This window comes from Corylus avellana, chromosome ca7, assembly GCF_901000735.1.
Source record: "Corylus avellana chromosome ca7, CavTom2PMs-1.0".
Classification (NCBI taxonomy): domain Eukaryota; kingdom Viridiplantae; phylum Streptophyta; class Magnoliopsida; order Fagales; family Betulaceae; genus Corylus; species Corylus avellana.
This window is the reverse complement of record NC_081547.1, coordinates 15,866,539-15,877,576: the sequence shown is the minus strand read 5'-3', so window position 1 is coordinate 15,877,576 and position 11,038 is coordinate 15,866,539. Positions and strand designations below refer to the sequence as shown.

General features: G+C 37.5%; 1 protein-coding gene across 1 annotated transcript; it reads left to right on the top strand.

Moving 5' to 3' along the window:
* Positions 1–1,864: 1,864 nt before the first annotated feature.
* On the top strand, positions 1,865–10,105 carry LOC132186936 (F-box/kelch-repeat protein At1g51550). Its single transcript, XM_059601058.1, has 2 exons — positions 1,865–2,399; positions 8,916–10,105. The coding sequence occupies exons 1-2, from the start codon at positions 1,979–1,981 to the stop codon at positions 9,887–9,889; spliced, it is 1,395 nt and encodes a 464-aa protein (XP_059457041.1). The 5' UTR covers positions 1,865–1,978; the 3' UTR covers positions 9,890–10,105.
* Positions 10,106–11,038: the final 933 nt, after the last annotated feature.

Genomic DNA, 11,038 nt, shown 5'->3' with positions numbered 1-11,038 from the left:
CATACCAAGTGTAGCTTTGCTTCAATCTCTCATTCTACTGGAAGGAAGGTATGGGATATGAAACAGGCTGTGAGAGACGTTCAATTCCAACAATTGAAATTTGATTGTCATCTGTCAGTGTGATGTGGTGTGGAGTTTTGAGGGATGGGATTGAAACTTTCATTAGGAAAATGGGGGACCAACAAGTGTTTTGTTTTAACTTTCTTCTTCCAGAATACAATTTCTTCCGTTTTATGGAAAATAACTATTTTCTTAGAACCTTGTTTTTTTTTTAATTAAAAAATTTTAAAAAATAATAATCAAGTGGGAGAGAAGGCCTATATTTCAAGGGACTTTTCGACTTACAAATAGAGGGGCACCTTATACCTAAAGTCAGCTCATTTCGATCCCTAGTTTACACCATGTTTCTTTGCCTTTTTTTAACTGACTTAAGCAGCAGAGGTGGTCCTCGTTAGTCCCCCAATGAGCCTCTTTGACTCTCATTGTCTTTCTTGCAACACTCTTGGGCTGAATATTGGTGTGTGGTCATTGTATCAACAATTGACATTGTCTATGGGAATCATCATTGCAGTCCCTCTAGACAAAGAAGGCCAACGGGATTGGCTAGTGAATGTTGTGATGGTAAAGAAGGCCAACATAAAATAGCATACGCGCGTTGATTTCACAGATCTCAACAGGACAAGTCCTAATGATAGTTTATGTAATGACTCACCTTTAAATAACAAGGCATAAGTTGAAATATCTAATTTCACACGACATCATTACATTAGAGATAATAAATCTCGTAGCAGAATATTTTTTTCTTTTCAAAAAGTAACGCTTACATAACACTTCAAAACTTCTACAGCTGGGGGAGGGGGAGAAATTTTGAATATGGATCCTGAATAGTTTATGTAATGCATATGGATCCTAAATGTTATGGTTCTCTTTTTCAATGCCTGCATAATCATCAATGTGATTGTGGAATTACAACAACTACATGGATGGATGGGTGGAATCCACATTGTTAGAATATATTGTGAGATTTAATTTTATATTATGGGATTTGATTTCATCATTGATTGTAATAAAATCAAATCAGATTCCAATGCATTCAAATCTGATTTGATTTGATATTGCTACCATTTTATATTCTCTTCGCCTCAATATAAATAGGGATCATTTGTATTGTAAATTCATCAAGTCAATAAGAGCAAAATGTAATTCTTAGAGCTTTATTCTATGGACGTAGGTCATAGACCGGACCACATAAAATTATTTATCTCTATTTTATTATTCCGCCGTTTTCCTTTTAATTACCATAGCCTTATGTTTTCTTTCGGCTAACACTAGTTTTCAACCATGTGGCTCGCAATTATAATTTTGTTGTGTCAATGTCACAATTGTTAGCATGATAGTGTACCTCCTTTATTTTCTGTTCTTGATTTCCATTTTCATTTGGGATTTATAATTTTGATTTTATGTTTATTAAATATAATATTTTATTTATATTATAGGATTTGATTTAAGTATTGATTGTAATAAATTCAAATCATATTCGAATGCATTCAAATCTAATTTGATTTGATCTTTCATACTACTTTGTATTCTCTCTATCTCACTATAAATAAATAGTGACCATTTGTATTGTAAATCTATCAAGTGTTTTAATTAATTGAAAGAGATTTGAGAATTATTTATTTTGAGTTCCTTGTTCCAATAAATAAAGAGATGCAAAACTTAAAAGAAAAAGAAAAGAAAAAAGGAAGAGAGAGAGAGTTTTTGAAGTGTAGATATTGATTAATGCAGAGGGGGAGGGAGGGAAGACTCTGATAATAATTCGATGAGATGCAAGACAGCAGAATATCATCAGCCAAAAACAAAGGAAAAAACAAAAACAAAGGAAAAACCCCATTTACCCTTTTGTCTTTTGATATTCGTAAGGAAACAAGAGGAACCCATTTTGGAGCTCTCTAGTCTCTCGACGACCCCCCATCCAATGGCAGAAAGCAGTAGCAGGAGCTGCAGAAATGGATCACCAATAACCAGCATAACCCAGGACCACCTCTTCACAATCCTCCTCCTCCTCCCCATAGATTCAATTCTTTCCTTTGCCATCACATGCAAGAGATTCAGGGCTCTTGCCTCGTCTGACGCTCTTTGGGAATCCATATGCAGGAGGGACTGGGGTCCCAACTCTGTTGATGCTCTCAACTCTTCCAATCTTCATTTTCACCACCACCACCACCAGCAGCTGCCATGGATGAGGCTCTACAAGCAAGTCTCTCAGCTTGATTCTCTTTCTATCCATAATCTTACTTACCCAGATACTGAATTGGCGCTCCCATGCCCCAGAGCTTCTCACTCTCTCAACTTTGTGTCTGACTATCTCGTCTTGTTTGGTGGTGGGTGTGAAGGAGGTCAGTGTTTTTCGTCAATACCCATCTCTGCTCTTTATACCATTTCTACTCATACATGCTTCTAATTATCTTTATGTCTTCATATTTCTGCTTCAACTCATTCTTCTTTAACACGACCACAGTGATTACTGTGTATATCAGCTTACTTGCTATTGTATCTCATCCCTTGGTTTTTTATATTCCTTTGGGGGCTTTCCTTTGTTCTATTCCAGTCTATATGAATCTTTGATTCACTGGGTGACTGCTTTTTTTCGCTTGTATTAACCATTTTGCTAGTGTAGCCTGTTGACTACTTCTGTTTTGTATCTTTCATTTTGAGATTTGAATTTCTTTAACCTAAAATCATATATTATTCTTAGGCTATTGATGCATAATCATTGAAATCAGCACTAAATCTTCAAATCTACTAAAAGCCTAAAGATCATGATTTGAGCATCACAATATCAAAAATTACCACAAAACCTAGAAGTTAATTGCCTTACATCCTAATGGTAACTGTCCTCCTTTTAAAAGGTAAAGATATGATGTTCAACCCATCGTGAGTGTGGGATTTGTGGGGTGTCCTGTTATTCCATTTTTTAGTTTGTGGGAAAAGAAAAAAAAAAAAAAAAAAATGGGGATGCGAAGATGGACACTTAAGGGAGGAGGGTTTTGTAACCAGAATTGACCAGAATCTCTGCATGCTCAAAAGAAACTCTGTAATCCCATGACGGGGATACACTAGTTCTCTCTCTTGATAATGCCATGTACAAGCCAGGCTAATTTGATAAACGGAGCCTGTAAACCTGGGGCAGCACAAATGGTGCACTGGGGAGTTAGACGATCTGTAGTTTGAGCAAGCTAGCAAGTAGCAAGACCATCATGCAGTTTTATTTTACACTGCATAGGTCCTCTTTGGCAGGCAGGGTAGCCTCTTTAATATTCCAAATTGGACCACCCTATTGTTGATTATTACCTTTGTATATTAACAGATTGGCAATAGATTGAAATCTATTGTACATTTAATTGTTTATTTATTATTTACCATCCCTTCTTGGTAAAGTTGATCCAACCAGCCTTTGTTTTGACCTTGTTCATGACATTGGATTTGAAGCTTGCATTGCTTCTCACTGACTTGCTCCATTCTCAGGTTCTCAAGCCTTCCGTAGTTTGCTCCCAGTTCATCAGCCGAAATCACCACCTTAGCTTTGACCTCCTAAAGGATATTAATCTTACTATATGGAATGAGGAGTTGATTTTCTCTATCCAGCCCTCTGCTATTCATTCCATATATATATAGGGGAAATGATTACAATAGAGTGAGAAATATTCCTGAGACTGACGGCATGTTCTAGGACACCTATTCTAGACACTTCATCTAAGTTTTCTTCTAGAATAGTACAACTTATTACAGCATGCATTCTAACAGTACTTAATCTTACCCATCAGTTATCACTATGTCTAACTAAAATCACAATCTGCCTCCATGTATTATTTTTTTTCATTACCCGCAAATACACAAAGTATCAAGGTAATTGTCATATTCATAGTGATCTAATAGAGAGTTTCATTTCCTGACAGATAGACCTTCCTCGTCTGTCATGTAATATAGGAATATGTGACCTAATACATTCCAACATTGTGCTTCTGCCCAAAATAATGTCTGGTACAAGAAAAACTTCAAAGAAATAGTTAATGTCTTTTTCTTTCATTCAACTTTTTTCCTTTTCGTCAATGAAAAAGTAAAATCCATTACCTTTTCTTTTTTTGGCAACACCCATAAGCACATCAACCTGATATTGTATGTTGACCTTTTCGGGCATGTATTTAGGCTTAAAATTAGCAAGTTAACTCTAGGGTACAAGCTTCTGGATTAAATCTATTACACTTTTCTTTTTCTTTTTATTGTATGAGAACTTTACAAAAGTTGAAGGCCTAAGATATGGTTAAGGGTTATTTCTATTGATTAGCATTATCTTTGAAGATAATCAAACCCATGAACCCGTTCAGTTGCTTGCCCCAAACCATTTCTTTGAACCCCATAGATGGACTTTAAGCTTTAAGAGAATGCAAGAATTGAGCTAGCTTAGGCTTGAAGACTTTAAGCCCTAAGTTCATAAATTTCATGTATGCTACCATGCCACCACATCTTACCTCACCCTTAATATTTGATGTGGTCTTTTCGTTGTGCAAAAATTATCAATAACAAATAACCACTCGCAATAGAACGAATCCTTGTAGGATAGGGCTATTGAGGGTGTCGAACCTCAAGGACTGCGTTGGTATTGTTATCAAGTTTATCAAGATTAAATCTAACTCAATTTAAAGAAGATTGATTTGTTTTTTATTGTAAAACTAAATGTATAAAAGTAAAAGTAAGATAAATTGTACTGGGAAAAAGAATAGGGGGGTTGACTTCACTACTAACCACATAACAATGGTTAATCATAAATTAACAATGGAAATTCATTCTATGCACGATAAGCTCGTGCCACTCGAGTAGTCAAGAAAATACAATTATTAATAAATAAGTATAATCCATCTTCGGTTGGCACAAACTATTTGCCTAAAATCTAGATGTGGTACGGTCCTTCTTCCCTAGGTATGGACTATCAAATCTCTTAATTAGTTACACACATGGTAAGCATAATTCATCTTCGGTTAGTACAAATCGTCTACCTAAATTACATTAAACTAGAGTGTAGATCGATTCGTTTTCCCTAGGCATCGCCTATCAAACCCTCTTGATCATGTGTCAGTTAAAACCGTTGCATAACCATCATTCTTATAATCACGGAAAATAAGAATGATTGAGTTCAATTAAGATAAAAAGCTTTTTAAGACAAGATAAGAATTCTAAGATAAAAATCAGTTCTCTTAGTTATACAACCATCATGCATATAGAAAAACCCTAAATTAAAATACAATCAACCATTGTTACTTGGAAAGGGTTACATCCAACCATTGTTACGAATTTAGCTCCTCATGGTGGTGTTGGAATGGCCTTTTGCCATGTTCATCTTCTCTTCAACTCTTCAAGCCTCCAAGAAGATGTTTTATGTGAAATTTCTCTATGCTAAGCACCCCCTTCTATTGAGAAGTTTATGGCGTATTTATAGGGTTTAAAATAAACCCTAGGAGCCCTTGGAATCCTAGAAACGCTGGATTTCCGTCCCCTAATCGAATTAGGAGACCTAAACTTGTTTCCATATCAATTATGCGTTTCTGTCCAGTAGGTTGGTGCGAGTGCGCTCGATCCCATTTGGTGTGCTCGAGCGGAGGTGCGCTTGAGCCTTGTGGAGGAGGCGCTCGAGCCTAAGGATGCTAAGCTCAATTCCAAAAACTTCAACAGCTCCGTAAAGTGCCTTTTAAGCCCAAAATTAATGAAATTTATTGCATCTTTATTTAAAACCTGAAAACACTAAAACAACACAAAATCAAATAGATAACGATGCTAAAGAATTAACATATGCAAGTTAGGGGCTTGAATGTGCAACATTTGGCACTTATCAATATTCCCTTCCACCCCTAAGATATATATATATGCTACCATGCTACCATGCTCGCACATCTTACACCATCCCATCGAAGATAATTAAACCTGCTGATTACTAGACAATGATGTTACTTCTTCATAATTTGTATCAAAATTCTCGCTATGGAGAAAGTTAGTGTGTAAGGTGTCTATGTAATCATCATTTAACCTGTGTCCCGAGTCCTGAAAAATATAAGCTATGCATGTTGAGCTATCTCATTCTGGAAGATTTGGTTTGTAAGTTTTGTAGTTCAGCTAATCAAATAGCCAGATCCATAAAAACTTGGCTCTCTTAGGCCAAATGAAGAGGTCTATTTTAACTTCACGAGAAAATCATTAGTGAGTACATCATTAAAAGAAGAATGGTCTTTGCATGGTATTTTGGCACATCTTTTCACATTCTATTTAAAACCCTTCTGTCATGATTGAAAGGCTGGAATTATCCAAATGGAGAGGATCCCAACCTGTCAAAAAATATGAAAGACATTGAAATTTGAAGGTCATAGTAACTACATTCTTTCCCCTATCACCTTCTGTTTTTCTGTTAAATTAGTCTTCTTCACTTGTATTTCTCTATGTCAAACTTACTTCCTTCAACATGAGAATTGATATAAATGTGTTTTTCTATCCTTTCATGTGTTGTGAATCTAAATCTCATCACTTTGAAAAGCAATTGTTATTAGAATATACATTTGCACGATGTATTGGACAAAACTACGGTAGCTATTACTTTGTGTAAACAAGGAGCTACAAAATATTCCCATAATATTCTAACATCCCTTGTCAAACTCAAGGTTTGGAAGAAAGTGGTTAGGTCGGATTAGTTAGATCGAACAAGCTTCCGGGTTAGAGCACACGTTTGATCATATTGATTGGGTAGGATCTGACAATTAGCAAAGTCCCAAACTGAAGTGATCAAACTTCGATTCGAGGTGTGCTACGTGGTTGTGTTGGTTGAGCGAGCCTTAAAGGTTGACAAGGTGAAACATCCCAAACTAGAATTGGAACAACCTCTAGGTTAGAGCATGAGATTTGGATCGATTCAAAATAATCATTGAGCCGCTCTGACCTGACCTATGCTAGTGGCAAGGTGTGCCAGAAGAGTTGTTGCTTTTTTATCCTTATATTTCTTAAGTGGTTAAAACCAGGTCGACTATACCGATTCGGTTCGTTCCAAATCGGATAAGTGTATCAGGGTCACAGGTAGTGGTCATGGGTTAGAGCTGCAAGCTCAGGTTTGTGTGTTAGAACTGTGAGGTAGTCACAGGTTGCACACAGATTCAGGTTTCAGGCACGAGTTGTGCAAGTTGGGTAGGCATTGATGACACGGTCGATAAAGGAACAGGATCACAGACAGGGCATATTGGTCGGATTTGACTGTACGAGCTAGATCTGTACAGATGGGCTGAGCCAGGACAAAATGGTCAAAACTGATCCCGAATCATGCGAAAGGCACTTGACGTATGTAGGCCAAGCAGGAGATATGGGCTTGTGTCAGTTGGGGGCATGTGCCTGCACATGGCATATATTGGGTGATATGCACGTGAAGTGTTGTGTGGGAGTGCATGAAGGCTCACACCGGCTACGGCGTATGAAGAAACAAGTGAGGGCACATGGGTCAAGTTGGTGTGTGCCGACTGGGGCACGTCCTGCACATGATGTGTGCAGGGTAAAGACATGCTTGAAGAAGCGCATGAGAGCAAGTGTAAGAGCATGTGAATGCTTAGATCGAAGGCAGCACGTGAGATGCGCTTTAGAGCACATGACAGTAGATGGCAGCAGCAAATTTCTTGATTCGGTAGATTGGTGATCTTTGGTCCTGAATGTGGTGTTGGTCAATTGAGAAAAAGCTTGCATGGTGACTCTTGAGATGTGTAAAACTAAGCAGAACCTATCACGCATTCAGGATTACTGGAGGTGGATGCTTACACGGTTTGGTAGATCAGCATCATTTGAACCCGAATCTGGCAATGGTTTGTGGAGAAAATGATCCGGGAATGATGGTTCAGTTATGGTGCATGGAGTGGAGAGGCAAAAGAAATTGTCAGAAGCCACAAGAATGGGGCTCTAATGCCAAGATGAAGTATAAAGAGTAACAAAATAGAGAAAATTTGCAGAAGAATGTTTTGGAGAAAAGAGAGAGAGAGAGAACTTAAGAGGTTCAGTCTTAAAGGTCTGCGTCCATTATATACAAAGTCCAAAAGGGCTGCATCTTGATTGTATATAAGAATATGGTAAGATAAATATGGAATCTTATAGAACCACTCTTACACATTGTATTACACAAAACAATTGTAGCCGGTTGTTTTGTATGAACTATAGGCTAAAGAATATTCTCACAATATTCTAACATGATGCACGATTATCATACCTTAAATCCTCTGTAGAAATTGGCATTTGGCTTCTCCTCATGTTGGAGGTTGTGAAGTTGATGGAAGTGGAGAAAAGATAGGGATGTCCTATTTGTATCAATGGCTTAGCATTTGGGATGGATCTAAGATTTTCTTAGAAATCCTAGTCTTCCTTGCGCACTCAGCTTTAATGACAACCTTCATTCTTGCTCACAAGTATTTGGTTGATAGAGATGTTTAAAAAGCTTCGCTACATGATTTATGAAACATGGACTGTTCTACGCTGAACTTTCTGGTTCAATTTTATATATTTCTTCATATTTTACTGACCAAGAGTGCTTTCAACAAAAAGTGTCTTCCAAGAACTCATTTTGATTGAAAGGGAGTATTCCACCTTCTGCCAACCGCAGGTAGAAATTTTTGCAATCACTTTTGTGAAATGATGAATAAATCTGAATCCCTTATTTGTTGCTGGAAGAAAAAGAGAAATCTGCCAGCATTTATTGGCAACTGGAGATATAAGTTAAATTAATGTACCCAATCATTTTATAGTACAAATTTTCAACTACTGATTTAAACTAAACAACTTCTTGCTTGTTTAGAGTGAATGTGTGATTTTTCTTCTGATTATTTACTGATGTTTCTTTTTAGGACGACATCTCGATGACACATGGGTGGCTTATATTGGTAAAGAATTTCAGAAGATTCTCAACTGGCAGAAGGTTAATTCAGGCATTCCAAGTGGGAGATTTGGGCATACGTGTGTTGTAATTTGTGATTTCCTTGTTCTCTTTGGAGGAATCAATGACAACGGGAGCCGTCAAAACGATACATGGGTGGGACAACTGACATGCCATGAGACCTTGGGCATTTCATTATCATGGAGGCTGCTTGATGTGGGATCCGTTGCACCACCTGCCCGTGGGGCCCATGCTGCATGTTCTATTGATAATAGGTTGATGCTTATCCACGGAGGGATAGGGCTGAATGGCCAGAGATTGGGTGACACATGGGTTCTAGAACTCAAAGAAAATTTGTGCTCTGGAAAATGGCGTGAAATTTTGACAAATCCATCACCCGCAGCTCGTTCAGGACACTCATTGACTTGCATTGAGGGCACCAGGATAGTTTTATTTGGAGGAAGAGGATTGGGTTATGAGGTGCTGAATGATGTTTGGGTCTTAGATATTTCTGAAAGCTATCTGAATTGGGTACAAATACTATACGAACTACCAAATATACCTGGGGGAGTTTCCCTCCCACGAGTTGGTCACTCAGCTACACTGATTTTGGGAGGCCGAGTGCTGATATATGGAGGGGAAGATTCACAAAGACACAAGAGAGATGATTTTTGGGTGTTAGACATTAGTGCAATCCCTTCCATTACTATGCAGCAGCCATCCACGCTGAACTCTGCGAGACTATTGGCAAAAATGTGGAGAAGGTTGAAGGCAACCGGTCATAAACCTAACCGTCGGTCATTTCATCGTGCCTGCGCAGATCATTCTGGGCGTTATTTGTATGTTTTTGGTGGAATGGTGGATGGCTTAGTTCAGCCTGCTGAATTAACGGGACTGGGGTTTGATGGGGAGCTTTTTCTTGTGGAGCTTTTGCTTCAGCTGTAAAACGGATATATAGAAGTTCAGGTGTGCCGAGTCTTGTATATAGTAGCTTCCTTGTTCACTAGCTGCTACTGTCTGTATCTTTTATGAGTTGATATTATCAGAATATGTTGAATGAAGCATTGTTGTAGAGAGTTAAGGATATGGTGGAAGAACCAATTCATTGTGGCCTTCTACTAATGATCTTTAGTTTGATTTAATCGTACACTTTTCAATTCATTATTTGCAGAAATTTGTAAGAAAAAGTAACAAAGTAGAATTGTACTAATTTAAGTGGTGCAATATGAACACATGAATGCACTCACCATAATCTGTAAGACTCTCCCATTGCTGCAACAAAGGCCTTGAACATAATTGGCTAAGCTACACCATGGATTATGATTTAGCAAAACCAACACACTCAATCTGGTTAATGTTGTTGAATGTTACTTTTCGTTGGCCGAGGAAAATGCCCAATCTAAGTAACTGACACTAATCAGAATTAGGATGGTTCTCACGGCGTATGACAATAAACAGAAACTAAAGATTGAAAGCTATAAAAGGAACTTAAGAAGAAAAGAACAATAAATAAATAAAATAACGATTATGAAACCCTAGTTACCCCCAGAGAAAACTAGAAAGTAACTATAAAGGACTGAAATTTTATTGATGCTCCAAAACTGAATTAAGAAACAACATAGCCGATATACCTTTTATATAGGCCAAGTATTGAGTGCTCTCCAAGCAAAATACCAGGAGGAAAAAAAAATACAAAAATACAAAAATAACCTTAGAACTTGAAGAGAAAGCAAAATATAGTTGTAGACAATAGTCTCTTTTATCGCACCCATTTTATATAGGCCTATATTTTTATCAACCATTAGATCTCTTATTAATTATTATTTAACAAGATTTAATCCATGGGATAATTCGGAGCGTCACATTAGCCTTGATAATTATTAATATCTAGCATTTCTGGAACCACTATTATAAACAACCTGTACCTGCATTGACATTAAATTCAACAAAAAAGAAACTCCTATTCACCTAAGCTATAGGTGTGGCGTTTCTTGATTGAAAGACGCCCATAGTCATCCTTGTAATTCTACAATGGAGATGACCACCAAAGTGCTCTTTGGCTGGGAATACGGGGATGATAGCGTTTTAAATTGG